We start from the raw sequence: 15,561 nt of genomic DNA on the forward strand, positions 1-15,561 counted from the left end.
ACCCAAAGGGTATTTACATTTTACATTTAGGCATTTGACTTACATTGCATTATCCTATACATTTTACATAGGTATCTGCAATCCCCTGGGATCCAACCCACAACCTTGCGCTGTTAACGCAATGCTCTTACCACTGAGCTACAGGAAAGCTACTTCCTGTAGTAGGATATATGCACCTACCCATTTTTATTACTGTACAGAAAACACTAATAACTGCACAAAATATGTGCATGCCGTGCTGTGAGCTACTGTGACCGGCCCAGCCATTCATAGCACCACGGGAAGGAAAAATCACGTTGTCTACTTTCCCGACATTTTCTATGTAAATACACATTAGACGGACATTTGTGTCTATCGCAGCCCATAGAACCGTACATAGGAAAGTTATGATATTTAACACACAGATAGGGCAGAGTCTCATCTGTAACTATAGCAAAATTGGAGTCTCTGACTTAATTCCTCTAGCACCGCCAACAGTCCAAATTTAACATACATTTTTGATCATAACTTCTTAACCACACGCTGTAGAATTTTTTTTTATTTATCTGAAACCTGTGGTCACACTAATTTGAATCCACCTTATTACATCATTTTCCGTCATGAAAATTGTCCTGCTACTTTGGGATAAGTTAGAAAAAGTACTTTTTTCAGATAATTCAGAGCTTTTTACCGATTTGTATGAAATAAGGTATGTAGCATCTGTAGACAAACAGTTATTCAAGGATTTTCAAGCAGTGTTTTCCATTCATTAATAAGCCCATAATCACCATTGTCTAAGTTATAAAACGTACCAAAAAATGTTTTATACGTCTCATAACAACATATTGTGTTGTACGTTTCCCATCTTGATGTATTCGTCACGGCCTGCCACACTATAAACGCTGGCCGTCACTAATACGATTTTTCATGAGAGCCAGAGTAAAAACCTATATCGATCGACCTCCAACAAGGATATCCTTACCTTTCTGATCCTGAGCATCTGTTCCACGTCCCCTCCCTCTCCCTGTTCTTTCAGCTCGAGATTCATTTTTGTTATCCCCTCTGCTCACATTTTTTACTTCCTCCTTTCCATGGCCTCTTCCATAATTCCTTTCATCTTGGGCTGTTGTATCCTCTTTTCTAGGAGCTTCATTTCTTTCTCGCTCCCTCTCCCTTTCCCTTTCACGTTCTTTGTCTCGTGGCTGCTGGGATTCTCTTCCAGAGCGGTTTCGCGCTTCTGCTGCATGGGCATCCCTACTGTCTTTAAACTCTCCACGGTGCTGTCGGTCGTCCCTGGCATCCCGTCTATCTCGGTCTCCACGGTGGTCTCGACTGTCTCTGGTATCACGTGAAGAAATCAGTTCAATGTCGTAGTCTCGCTCATCACGACTGCTGTCCTTCTCACGCTTCCCATGACACTCTAATGATACAGATGAGATGATGTGAGCAAACTAATTGTAACTGAAAGACTGTAATTGTTTAAGAGACAATTTAAATCCACACAGTGTTTGAAAGGTTATTTGAAATTTGAAGCTAGGGCTGCAACAACGTGTTGAGGTCATTGATAAAGTCGATTACTAAAATACAGAAACTATTGGTTGATACCAATACTGTTACATCACTTGCTATTTAAACATACTTAAAACAAACTTAAAACATAAAATCACTGCTTTATTGTTTGGTTTGTCAAAAGACCAAAAAAAATGTGAGGCCCAATTTCAGGGTTGGAGGAAACCCTGCTGCAATATCAAATCAAAAATACAAAACCCTATAAGAACACACTGCTAAAAAAAAGTGTCTCTCACCATCTCTGCGCTCATGGCGCCTCTCCAGCTGCACAGGACTCTTCTCTCTCTCTCCCCTGCCCCTCTCTCTGGCCTGTGTTCTGTGATGGGAGCTGGACCTGCGAGGGGCGGGGCTTGCAGAGGGATCTCTGTGAGTGATGCGTGGAGAATGGGAGCGCTGTGAGGACTGGATGGGTGGGGGTGAGAATGACGAGGAATTGGGAATGTCTCGTTGGTACGGGGGAGAGACAGAATCATGTCTGTGGCGAGGGGAGGGGGAGTGTCTCTGGGCAGAGGAGCCAGAGTGAGAAGAGGGGGAGTGTTGTTGTCTGGAGTGAGGGGAGGGGCTGCGGCGGTGACATGGTGGGGTTCTACTCCTGCAAAAGGAAAACAAGAGCTGTACTCACAATGACCCCGAATGAGATTTTGAATTAGAGTGAAGGATTATGTTTCACCAGTTTGATATCCTATCGAAAGGAATAAGAAGAATTAGAACGACGTTTTCAGTTTAGTTTAACGAATGGAAAATGAAAGATAACAATTAAAAATTCTTTTCATTGTTACAAAAGTACTTTAAATTAAAAACTTATACAATTTATATAATCTTAATTGTAAAATTGTAAATCTGCATAAAAACACATTAAAGAACAGAAAACAAAGAACACACATCTCCATTAGGTGGTTGTCCTGTAGGCTTAATACAAAAACTCCAGCTATTTCTAAACGCAGTAGCTCGAGTTCTTACAAGAACAAAATAGTATGAGCATATTTACCCGGTTCTATCAACATTGCACTGTTTACCTACACAAAAAAAATGGTTCTTAAAAACTGCTTTTATGATGTTAAAGGGTCTATTTAGAACCATGGGCATTTTTCAAACGGAAGTGAGCATCCTTATGCCCTACTCCCTTCGAAGGGCTGTGCCTTTGAAGAGAACCCTTTTAATGGTGTAGGAAATTGTCTCTCGTGTACGCGTTTGAAACTCCCTTCACATAGAGAATGACTGGCCAAATGTCATTAGCGGTTCGGGTGCGGGTTGGGAAATAGTATGCACGGAAAATGGATCCAGTAGCCAAGACTATTTCGCCTCACCTCAGTTGATAAGCTGCTTTGACACTGTCCTGTGCTTATTTGTGTTCAAGCTCTGTCTGAAGAGCTGGTATCTCATTTCAGTGCTCTTGGCAGTGTTGAGCATTGTGCAGCCAATCGCTGGCAACTGATGGACAGCTATAGTGAGAACACGATACTCTTATAACATTTTAACTCAACGTTTTAGCTCATAATGCACCTGGTCCCTTTTCTGCTTTAAGCTTTATATAGCCTCGATGACAGCTTAGCCTTTAGTATAATTTCACAGAAAAAAGGTAAGGATAACTAGAGTTGATATCATACGAATTTTGTCAAACAGATAGGGTCTTGTACGGAATTTAAGTGCTGCTGTTGGATGTTCTTTTAATGACTGTGGGAGCAGGTTTATCAAACTGGACCTGTGCAGGACTTTGCTGATTACCCTACATCCTCTTGTATTACACTTCTTAATGTTCACTACGCTCTCAGGGCTCCGGTCAGTTGTTGCACTTGAAAAAATGATATTCTTACCAAGCATTTTTGTCTCGTTTTCAGTACAAATATCTAAACCTTCTTAAATCAATATATAATTACTTTACAAGAAAGGTGACCAAAGACATTTAGTCTTGTAAGTTCTTGCATATGTCTTTTGACCGTTACAGTTATGATTCAGAGGGAATATATTATAAGTCTTGTCCTTCAATTTTATTAACAATATAAATATAATACTACTACTACTAACGACAACAATTTTAAAAAACACTATGTCTTTCAGTTTTATTTACCAGCACACCAAGACGTCAAATCAAATAACCTGACAATGTTTTCAGTAACAGTTTCTCTCACCTCTGTTGTAATGCTTGTTTATGAGAAGTAGGTTTGGGGGATGATGACCTTCTTTTGGCTGTGGGTGATGCTTCCCTGGAAGGTGGAGGAATGCTTTCAGAAAGGTCCTCTGATGTTACTGCACATTTGGCTTTACGGAAACTATCTGACCGATCCCTGCAATTAAAAAGCGATACATTTATTGACTGGCCACGGGAACACTGTTCCGAGATATCAAAAATCTGCTCAAAATGTAGCATCTTCAAGCACCTTTTCGCATCATGGCATTATGTTCATTAAGTTTGGTGCCAACTTTTTGAATTCCTTCAAAGTATTTTAAAAGTTACACTTCATATTCCTGTTGGGGGAGCTAAAGGATGTCAGAGTGAAAGTTGTTCAGGTCGATAAGAACTATACATACTAAGTTTGGGAAGCACTGCATAGCAGTAAACATGCGCGCTTGCATTCTATTCAAGTTTTATTTTTTTTAACTTAAAGCCCCACTGAAATCAAAATGAAAGTTATTTTCCTTTTATTAAAAATAAGTTAGACGTCAATAAACTGAAATGTTCCTAAGTGCTGAAAAAAAATCACATTTAGAAGATATAAGCGTTCAAAACTGGTATAAAAAAATCTAGCTAAAAAAACTTCAACCGCTCGTCAAAGTTCTTGTCCAATGAAATGTGCTTTAGAATCTGATGAGTCCCGCCCCCTTCACCAGCAGAGCTGCTGAAAGCGGCACCTCATACACTATTATAAACAGGTTTGACCACTTCAGTCATTTCCTTGAGTACAAATCTTCATGCTCCAGCATATAATTATATTCTAGGGAATTATATGCTTATAAATGTATAGCAACAGTTTGGACAGGGCCCTTTTCTATTCCAACATGACAATGCCTCTCTGTTTGAGACAAGGTTCAGACTGAAATGATTGATTCAGTCAGTCAGTGTAAAAGAACTTGACTAGTTTGCATAAATCCACCTTTGGTGTGACTTTCAATGCCAACTTTGAGCAAAAAACTTCTCACCCAACACCAATGACACCAACATGACTACTCCTGTGTACAAGGCACTTTCAAAACGGTTTAAAATTTTATTTCTACAAATGGCATTGTAAATATTTTTTGTTCCATCTCTGTTGCAACAGCTTTGGAAGAGCCTTTTTTTCAGTTCTAAAATGGTTGTACCCCTGTATACAAGTCATTGATGTGGAGTGCTGAGTTTTTGGCTCAAAGTATGCCATAAAAGTCACACCAGAGGTGTCCAAATGGGTTCAGGACTTGGCTTTATGCAGACCAGTTAAGTTATTTCCACACTGACTGAATCAATCATTTCTTTCTGAACTTTGCTTCATACAATGGGGCATTGTCATGTTGGAATAGAACAGGGCCCTTTCCAAACTGTTGTTATAAAATTAGAAACACACAATTCACTAGAATGATATGACGTAGCATTTAGATTTGTACTCCCAGAAATGACTTCAGTAATCAAATCGGTTCATTAGAAGGGGGTGCCCAATACTTTCAGAAGAATATAGTGTATTATCGACTTGTTCGCACATTTATTATGTCCTAAGTGGTAAATGACGCACGGACGTGCTCCAGTTCAGAGACACAATAGCACAGAGCTGATCATATGTGCCGATCATACACGTAAATCCGCTGAGAAAACTAAAACTTATCTGACCCGTTTCAAGTCTACACATAATATTGAATGTTAATCAAACATTGCAGCCTTAATGAGTAAAGGAGAGAGAAGGGTCTGTCTGCAGACCAGATGCACTGTCAGCGGCGCATGCGCACTCCAACAAATGCACTATTAGACACGTATGTGAATCAAATGGACCTACAGGCCAATTGTAAGTATATTTATTCAATATTCAATGTATTTATTCTCATTCAATATTAAGTCGAAGTGAAAGTGTTGTTTTAACTATATTCAATTCGAACAAGATTAAGTCGAAGTAAAAGTGTTATTGAATTATTTGACAAATGTAATCGAAAACGTTCTTTAACATTATCAGACGAATGTTGTAAGTATATTGATTTCACTCATACAGTATTAGATAGATGTAAAAGTATTGTTTTAATATATAAGATGATGTTTTCGAAAACTAACTTAATCCTTATAATGATACCAGATCTATCGCATCTATGATACTTGGGTAACGATACCTGTTCTTCATACAGTAATTTATTAAAGAACTAACGTTATCTAAATTAATTTTGTAGCGTTGCTTGAAAACTAAATATTCAGATGATTCGGATTATTTATATATTCAATAACCTTGTGAATACAGTACAGCTTGTACAGCCTTATATTTATACACAGCAATTATTATTTACGTATTTGTTTTTTGCATTTTGACAGGGGCATTGCACATAGGATAAAACCTGTAAAATGGACTGAAAGGTTGGCTATCTATCCATCCATATATCTGTCTGTCTATTCAAATCTATCTATCTTAATCGTATCCTATCGTCCATTTATCTATCCCATCCATCTCTTTAAGTCTTATGTATCTATCTTTCTATGAAATTTTCCTTATTCCCTCCTTTCATTATATTTAAGGGTTTTCCAGTACAATCATATGGCAACGACTGTGGTGTGTTCATGTTGATGGTAAGTACATTATGTTTGTAGTTAATATTATATTGTTTTGCCATAATACTGCCGTCTCTTTCATGTATAGTCTGCATTGTACATTGTCCTGGATGCCCCATTTGACTACACAATTGTAAGTATTAGTACAGTTTACAATAACTTTGAGACTTTTTTTTGAGACAAAGGGCATTGACTTTGAGGTTGAGCAGCAGGACATGGTAGAGCTGAGGAAATGGTGGTGCGTCATGTTAATGGAGAACTTTGGACTGGACCGGTATGGAATTGTTTGTATTTTGAATATTTAAAGCTTTTATGAGAAAGGAATTATCTGACATTCAATCACTATTTTCCAGGCATGGAAAATTGTTTGCCCACTATACAGAGGAGTCCAAAGCCTTCCTGAGAGGTGATCAGCAGCCTGTATTTAAACGGAAGTTGGAAGAAATCTCTCAGGTAAAAGCATATACTAATCATAAGGTAAAGAATGGTATGTTGTCATGTCTAACTTTGTAAACATGCGCTGTGTTTTCTCCTCTAACAGGAAGAGCATTTTGACGGACAGGTAACTTCTCAGGTAACTCCTCAGGAAAAGTACCAGTAACCTTAAAAAGGTAGTCCTAAAGGTAACTAAATTTAATATTTTGCTTTTTAGGTAGATGAAACCAATCTTTTCATCCGAGTTTGCATCGGAGAAGCAGGTGGTTCAGTCTCCGCGAAAAGCAGGTTTTGTTAGAGAGGTTGTGGCCATTATTGTTCAGCATATTTTTATTTATCATCTTCTGCATTGTTGTTTCTTAGGAGCGTGTCATGACGGATCTTAAAACTGCCAGTCAGTTTTTGATTGGAGAACTCTGGCGATCTGCTTGGCTCAGTACAGCTTCCACTTATAATGTGCATGGAGGATGATGAAGCTGCAAAGGCCTTGGAACAGTTCATCAGTACAGATTTCATAGAACATGATACAGGACATGCATAAATTTTTAGAGAATTTGGTGGACAAAATGCATCTTAAGAGTCTTTTGTCGAGTACAAAATTGAACAGAATTGTCCATTTTTTGTTTTGTGTTATGATTTTATGCCACATATGCATTGAAACTGATATGGAAGCCTTCGCAAAAACACAGACGTGAGCCGTCCTGCTCTTTATATATATATATTTATATATATACTATGTCTACATAACAAAACTTTATCATTAAACCATTGATTAACAAGCACCTGTTTATTGTAGAATGAGTCATTTATGTATATATGCGTGTTTGTTTATAATTTTAGGCCGGAAGAATACGTGTACAAGAAAAGCTTTTATTTAGTAATGTTTTTTCATTATTAGTGTAGATGTTCAGAAATGTATTTCAGCTATAATTATAATAAATACCTGGCCTTTACCTGAACCACCAGTATTCATGGTACTCAGTAACCTTTACATTTTATTAATAGAATCTTACAGTTCACCTCGTGAAATACGTTTGAGCGTGCATGTGACAAGTGCGCATGCGCTGCTGAGAGTGCATGTGACGAGAGTGCATGTGACGAGTGCGCATGCGCTGCTGAGAGTGCATGTGACTGACAGTGCATCTCGTCTGCAGACAGATGCTATTGAAAGGAGAGGTCAAACCCCAGTGCCACTCACAAATGAAAATGAGCTTTAAATGACACATCACTGGTTTCACTATTCCTCCTAATCTTTTCAACAGACTTTTACACCACTGTGGCTATGCCAGGCTGACTGTGCCGTAAAAAAACGATATTGGTTATTTCAAAGGTTGAAGGGCCACTTCATATGTCTTGCGCTCTCTGCACTTTTCTGTTTAAATTATTTTGTGTATTAATTACTTACTGTTGTTTTTTGCACGTTCTGAATCAGTATTGATCATATCAAAGGCAATCATTTTGGTATTGTGACAATACAAGAGTGAGTGGCCGGTGACCACTTCATGCTCAGACTTCTAAAAAAGATTTGGTTTCACACGATGAAAAAGATACATATTTCCTGACGTTTATGTTGTTCCAAACCTTTGCGACTTGGGTGGAACACAAACGGAGATGTGAAGGAGAATGTTATAGGATCTAATTAATGTATAGAAAAGGTGCATCAACATTGTTTGAAACCTGTGTTCAACAGTACAAGTTACAGCACACAGAAGCAACATGACAGAAAAGAAATGTCATCTTTACTGAACTAACTTGCAAAGCTTTTTTAAAAGTCTAGCCATACCTGCGCTTTTCTTTCTTCTCCTTATGTTTTTCAATTTCACATCCTCTTTCTTTCACGTCTTTAATCTTGTCCTCAGATTTCTCCTTGTTTTTGTGTTTATTTTTGTGTTTCTTCACAATCACCAGGGTCTCCGCAGGGACAGGGGGAGGAGGACTGGGAGTCTGCGGGCCCTTACGTTTGTTATGACTACACTTAGATGATCTGGTCAAAAATAAGATGACACACACAATATGAGGGGAGTAGTTCACCCCAGAATTAATTTTAAACTATAATTTACTCACCGTCATGCTATACTACATGACCTTCTTCAGCCAGCTTGGAGTAATTTTTCACTTAAGAACATTTTTAGATAACAAAACTACATGCTTTTTTACTCTCATACGTATAATTTCACTTCAGAAGATATTTATTAACCCATGGAGTGGTGTGGATGTGTTTAATTTTGAATATGTGCTTTGTGGAGCTACAAAAAGTGGGACACTATCTAATACCAAGCTGGCAAGAGCCAGGACATCTTTAAAATTTACTCAGATTTTAACTGGCTGAAGAGAGAAAGTCATGTGTACATTGGATGGCATGAGAATGAGTACATTCCGCAAAAAAAAAACTTTTTGTATGAGCTATTCCTATCAGAGTCCTGCACTTGGCCGGGCCTCCGCGAGTGCCCATCGTGTGAACTGCTTATATTTAATATAACGGGAAGAATAATTACTTTTTGTAATTATTTTTGCGGTTCAGGAAGTATGCACGGGCAGAACGCAAATCCGGTAGCCAAGACTATTTCGCCTCACCTCAGTTGATAAGCTGCTTTGACACTGTCCTGTGCTTATTTGTGTTCAAGCTCTGTCTGAAGAGCTGGTATCTCATTTCAGTGCTCTTGGCAGTGTTGAGCATTGTGCAGCCAATCGCTGGCAACTGATGGACAGCTATAGTGAGAACACGATACTCTTATAACATTTTAACTCAACGTTTTAGCTCATAATGCACCTGGTCCCATTTCTGGATTAATCTTTATTTAGCCTTGATGGCAGTTTAGCCTTTAGCGGCTTTGGAATAATTTTACAGAAAAAAGGTAAGGATAACTATAGTTGATATCACATGAACAATATAGGCTATTTTGAACAAATTTAGCATAAATCAAAAAACATTCCAAAAATCACTATAGAATAGCTACTATTAGCTAACAATATTTTAGTGGATTCACTCTTGGTTGTCTCGCCGTAAACTTTTTTATTGAGTTACTACAAGTTGAAAAATACAATAACCAGGAATTCCTACTATTTGTTGCGTGTTGCAGGAGAAAATAAATGGTTTTGTCTACATGTAGATGTATTTCGGGTGCGGTCCAGGTCGCTGTGGATATTTGTCGGGTACGGAACGAAATTGGTGCTACAGTCGGGTTTCGGGTCGGGTGTTCTTTTAATTACTGCGGGTGCAGGTTTATCAAACAGGACCCGTGCAGGACTCTGATTCCTGTAAGATTTGAGAAGTCTTGAGAAATCGTAAAACCTAACCTGCCGTCTGCCTCTTCTGTCCTTGTCTGGTCAGACACTGGTGAAGAAATGACCAAAGTGGAGGACTTCTCTTTCTTGCTTGAGCTCCCATCCTTCACAGCAGCTCTATGTTTCGGTGAGCCGCTAGACTTGCGGGATGAGGGTGACCCCTTAGAACTGGTGTGCTCAGGAGAGGTCTAAAAGGAGTTTTTAGGGTTCAATTAATACATTCTAATGACAGCTGTGGTAGAACAATGTTCATTGCTACAGGAAAATAAGCTTTATCAGTTAAAAGTACTAGTTAATTAAATTTTTTGAGGTGTGAAGAAATTATTCTCTAGTTTAATAAAATCATCCAACAAGAAACAAAACAAAAATCGATCCATCAAACAAACAACACCGAAGCTATCATGCAGGGTTTCAAAATTAATCACAAATGATCCTATAATATATTCTGTTTCACTCTAAATTTTGAATTTAAAATGTATTAAGAATGACAATTCCTTGAGTTACTCGAGTAATTCGACTACCAAAAAATCGGAGGCAATTTCTTTGGCTGGAAGCTTCGTTTATTCCTTTTAATTTAAGCCCTTTTCATACAGAGAGAAAATACACTGAAAATGTGTCCAGGAATTTTTCCCGGGATAGTTTGATTTTGTTCATGCACACTGCCAGTGATTTTCTGGAATCTATTCCACAAAGATCCCGTAAAGACACGTGATGTAATATAGGCTACTGCAATGTAATGTTAATTTTTTTAGTCGTGAAAATTGGGCTGATCATGGTGAAGGGTTTGTGGTGTTTTTAGGTGGCTAAATAACGTGATTCGTTAATATTACTGCCTTCCTTTATTTAGTGCCAAATAGGACTATATCATCTTTTTTATTATTATTCTGTAGCATATAATGTTGTTAATTGCAATACAAAAGGCGCTGAATTAAAAAAATATATAGTAATATGATGTAGAAAAATGTGAGTGTAAAAAATGGTTTACCGTTAAACAAGGTTTGAGAAATGTATTAGAGCATTTACATTTGTAACAGATTTAGGCCAAATATATATACCTGTCCTGCTGTGTGAAATTAGTTCTGACTGAAAAATGACATCGCCGATGACCTACAGCCAACGAGAAGGTAAGATACAAGGCATAATGAGATTCAGGGTGGAGACCACGTCAGCAAGCATGGCTTCCAATGTCGCACAGGAACTTCTTGCTTGCGTTTGGTTGTGAAACAATTATTACATTAGAATGGTCGGTTTTCATTGTGTAGGTGTGCATTTGTAAGCTCACTGTCATACGCGTGGGGTGAGACACAGACAGAGGACCCAGGTGCAGACAGCGGGTAAGGGGTTAACAGATTTAATTATAAATATAAAACAAACACCCACGAGGGGGAAACATAACAAAACATGGAAATATAACAAGACAGGACTAAGACTGAAACAAAACTTTAACTTTTGGCAAACTAAACATGACTAAACTGACAAGCACAAGAACTCACCATACAACCACATTCACAACCAGCACAAGACAGAACTATATTTGTTTTCATAGGCAAATTACTTACGATTCTGCCTTTTGTTTCCACAGGTCGCTTAACGGGACTGACCCCCTTAAATGTTACTAGGTCCTCTTTCCGGAATCACTTTTTGGATCAATCCAGGATGCGTTTGCGTTCCCACCGACTGCACACTGGCAATTTTATGGGTTTTTTGGGGGGATCGGCGGTCTGTGTGAATAGGGTTTAAGAGTACCCAGTGTGGGTACCCAGACGATACCACTGTAGCAGCTCGCATAACAGCCTGCCTAGATGACATCTGAGCTTGGATGAAAGAGCATCACCTCCAGCTGAACCTGGCCAAGACAGAACTACTCGTGTTTCCGGCACACCCCACGGTGCAACACGATCTCACCATCCAACTTGGCAATTCCACTATCACTCCCTCCGAATCAGCCAGGAAACTCAGAGTCAAATTTGATGAACAGCTGTCCTTCAATGATCACATTGCAAAGACAATGCGATCCTGTCGATATGCCTTTATTCAACATTCGAAAGGTTAGACCCTACCACACTCAGCATGCAGCACAACTCCTTGTCCAGGCCCTGGTAATCTCAAGGTTGGACTACTGCAATGCTCTCCTTGCTGGTCTTTCTGCAAAGCCTATCAAACCACTTCAGCTGGTTTAAAACGCAGCTGCACGCCTCATCTTCTAACAGGCCAAGAAGGCTCATGTGACACCCCTTTTTACCTCTCTCCACTGGCTAGCCAGTATCAGATTCAAGTCACTGATGTTTGCCTACAGGACGATCACTGGATCTGCACCAGCATACTTTCACACCCTCCTACACCCCATCCCTACGCATAAGGGCACTAAATCTTCACAACTCCTTCCTGCTGGAACATTCTTCCTAACGCGGTCTGGTCACCCACATCTCTCACAACCTTCAAAAAAACTACTTTAAACCCATCTCTTCTGTGAATACTTGACAGACAAATGAGAATAAAAATAAATACACTAACCCTCTTCTCTCAACAGGTAGTGGTCTAGCTTTTGTTGAAACTAGTAACTATGTATTAGCACCTATTGTACTATTGCTCTTTGTATGACATATCGCTTATTGCTCCCTGAACTCTTTGTAAGTCACTTTGGATAAAAGCGTCTGCTAAATGACTAAATGTAAATGTATACGCAGATAAATCTGCAGAATAAATGACAGCAAAATATACAGAGTGCAGAGGTTTTGTCCACTTCTGCTCTGACAGTCTTTTTTCAAACTTCCTTTGATTTCCAAAATCTTAGAAAAAGTTAGAAAAAAGGCAATGCAATAAAATAATGTGTGGAAGCTCATAATGTGATAATATTCAGTCTGGTTTTCATAAAAACAACTCAACTGAAACTGCCCTCCTTAGCTTTTCAAATGACATTAAATGTTTTGTGCTGGTTTAGCTAGATCTCAGCACAATGTTTGACACTGTTGATCACTTTTATCCTTTTATTGTAAAATTTGCACAGATTAAAAAAGAACTTTTCACATTGTCATTATGGGGGATTGTTTGTAAAATTTTGAGGAAAATAATTAATTGAATCCATTTAGGAATAAGGCTGTAACATGACAAAATGTGGAAAAAGTGAAGCGCTGTGAATACTTTCCGGATGCACTGTATGTACTCTTAATTTGAACCAACAGAAAAGGTGCACGTGGAGACCATATTAATATATTGTATAAACTTTATGTAAGAGTAAACATTTTATTCCTTATAGAGTTTAAAGCAAAAAGAAAGGGGTTGTTTTATTTCGTTTTTAATAATGACATTTTCTGCATGTTCACGACACAATGTAAAGATAGCCTAACTTCAAATAAAACTTGAGAGAATTCGCATATCATTTGTTCTCGCTTTAAACAGATTTGAAATGATGTCTCCAGTGATGTCTCAAGTAATAGACCAATAAACTACGTTCCCTGACCTTCTCTGTGGTTAGCTTCATTTTAAATATCACATTGTTTGTCCTTAGGCTCACTAAAATCTGTCACAGCAAACAGCGCATATAGGTATGCGCTTATGTTGTGCTTGAATATTTGTACACTGATTTCTTTTTTGAAGTGCGGCATTTTCGTTGGAAACCATTTAAAAACGTGTAAATTTGCATTGGTCACCAGTGGCGATCTCTGCAAAAATATCACTCACAAATTAATCTTTTTAGTCGCAAATGTGACCGCTTTAGTCGCAGTCTTTAGAGCCCTGCTATGGCTTCTGTGGAGTCTTTTAAGAAAACATCTAGACGCATCTTTTTGGACAAGCGGTTAATAAACAATATGGTTCTCCTAATGTACTGGTGAAATTGTATTAACATAGTAATGCATATGTATTTTATTGCTATCATTTTATTGTAAAGCACTTTGTGACCCCTCCTTGTCTGTGAAAGATGCTATATAAATAACCTTACTTGCAGCCGTAAAGCCACGACACACTGTAAATGTGTGTTAGAAATCTGTAATGCTGAGAGGACTTTTAGGACTTCAGCCGGCAAAGTTGATCCTTTCTGACTAGCAGGCAGAGTAGGTGGTCTTTTGTTGCTGTTCAAATGCATTCGCACCTACACCATGAACACAAACCAGTCTAATGTAATAACAATGTTTCACAACCAAACGCAAGCAAGAAGTGGTACGTGATATCAGAGTTCCTGTGCGACATTGGAAGCCATGCTTGCTGACGTGGTCTCCACCCTGAACCTCATTTGGCCTTGTATCTTGCCTTCTCATTGGCTGTAGGTCATCGGCGATGTCATTTTTCTGTCTCTTGTTAAAAAGCTTTCATGGTGAGATTAAAAGTTGCATGAAATTGCTCATGTACCTCTTTCTTAATGATGACCTCCTCTCTTTTGTCCATGTTCTCCTGCTCCAGCTTCATCAGCTCACGCTGAATTTTCTGTCTCTTCATCTCCAGCGATAACTCGTAATCGTAATCCCCGTTATCAGAATCTATTAAAATCATTGACATGTACTGTATAACTAAAGTAGTAAAACTAAAAATATTACTTTAGAGAAACCTTTACCGTCACGACTGGCTTCCCAGCTTGCGGTCTCCTCTTCACTAGCTGGTGTGTGCTCCTTTGTGATTTTGATATCCTCTTTCTCTCTGTGTCTTCGTCGGGATGAATCTCCCTGCTAAATGAGGCACAAAAAAACCACTTTAAATAAACATCCAAAAATTGAGCACACTCAGCGTAAATAATCTCTGGATCTGAGTTTCTTGACCATTATGCAGTCCCGCAAATGACTATTATCTGTCCAAATGGCACGAGACTTTGAACGGTGGTCAACACTTTCTGTATCTACAAATAAAAAAATTTGCATGATATCTTCAATTTTATGTTAGTGTTAAAGTCACACTCATGGTCTTCGGGGTCTACCCTGCTTTGAAAAGGGACAAACTTCCTCTTCTAAATCAGAAATGCAGAACACACATTGACAGAAATGAAGTGGCACACTTCCAACAATGCCAAAAACATACACAATGCAGAGAGAGAGAGAGAGAGAGAGAGAGAGAGAGAGAGAGAAAGAGAGAGAGAGATGAAAGGATGAGACAAAACTATTTAGCATGTACTGAGTACTTACATGCATTTCAAGTACTGAGATCAAAGAGTTAGGGGAAGATTACCTTTTCTGCTATTTTGTCTGGTTCTGCACATTCGTTTTGGAAACAAAGTCATGTGTATGCAGCTCAGACATAAGATTACATGACTCACATGCAGAACACAGTTCATTCTGTTACAACACCATGTGTATTGTATTGGTACTCAATATCAGGGCTAGGCAAAAAAAGTGTAAATAAATTATTTCATCTCCGCAAGCACTGAACATTCATTAATGTAAATGTTATTGCTACTACCATCCACTAAATGTCACTTTTCCTTTTACAACGGGTGGATGTTACAACAGGGAGCATATGGTTCAATCATTGCTTAATTAACATGGTGGATGCAGCGTGTGTCGTCAAATATAACATCACCTTACCATAAAAGGCAGCGGTTCACATGATTTCAGCTTCTCTTTACAGATCATTTGTGAAATTGTTTTGTTACA

The 15,561-nt window shown here is 38.5% G+C and overlaps 1 protein-coding gene across 3 annotated transcripts in view; it reads right to left on the reverse strand.

Annotated features, from left to right (window-relative positions):
* The window catches only part of zc3h13 (zinc finger CCCH-type containing 13), a 48,514-nt gene that overhangs the window by 18,597 nt on the left and 14,356 nt on the right, over positions 1 to 15,561 (reverse strand). For all 3 annotated transcript variants that reach the window (XM_079462885.1, XM_079462884.1, XM_079462886.1), the window contains 7 exons: positions 14,532 to 14,643; positions 14,330 to 14,457; positions 9,995 to 10,170; positions 8,481 to 8,681; positions 3,678 to 3,833; positions 1,785 to 2,140; positions 962 to 1,399 (listed from right to left, as the gene is read on the reverse strand). In XM_079462885.1, coding sequence (XP_079319011.1) covers positions 962 to 1,399; positions 1,785 to 2,140; positions 3,678 to 3,833; positions 8,481 to 8,681; positions 9,995 to 10,170; positions 14,330 to 14,457; positions 14,532 to 14,643 — 1,567 coding nt within the window. The remainder of the gene's footprint in view (positions 1 to 961; positions 1,400 to 1,784; positions 2,141 to 3,677; positions 3,834 to 8,480; positions 8,682 to 9,994; positions 10,171 to 14,329; positions 14,458 to 14,531; positions 14,644 to 15,561) is intronic.

This window comes from Barbatula barbatula (genome assembly GCF_947034865.1).
Source record: "Barbatula barbatula genome assembly, chromosome: 8".
Classification (NCBI taxonomy): domain Eukaryota; kingdom Metazoa; phylum Chordata; class Actinopteri; order Cypriniformes; family Nemacheilidae; genus Barbatula; species Barbatula barbatula.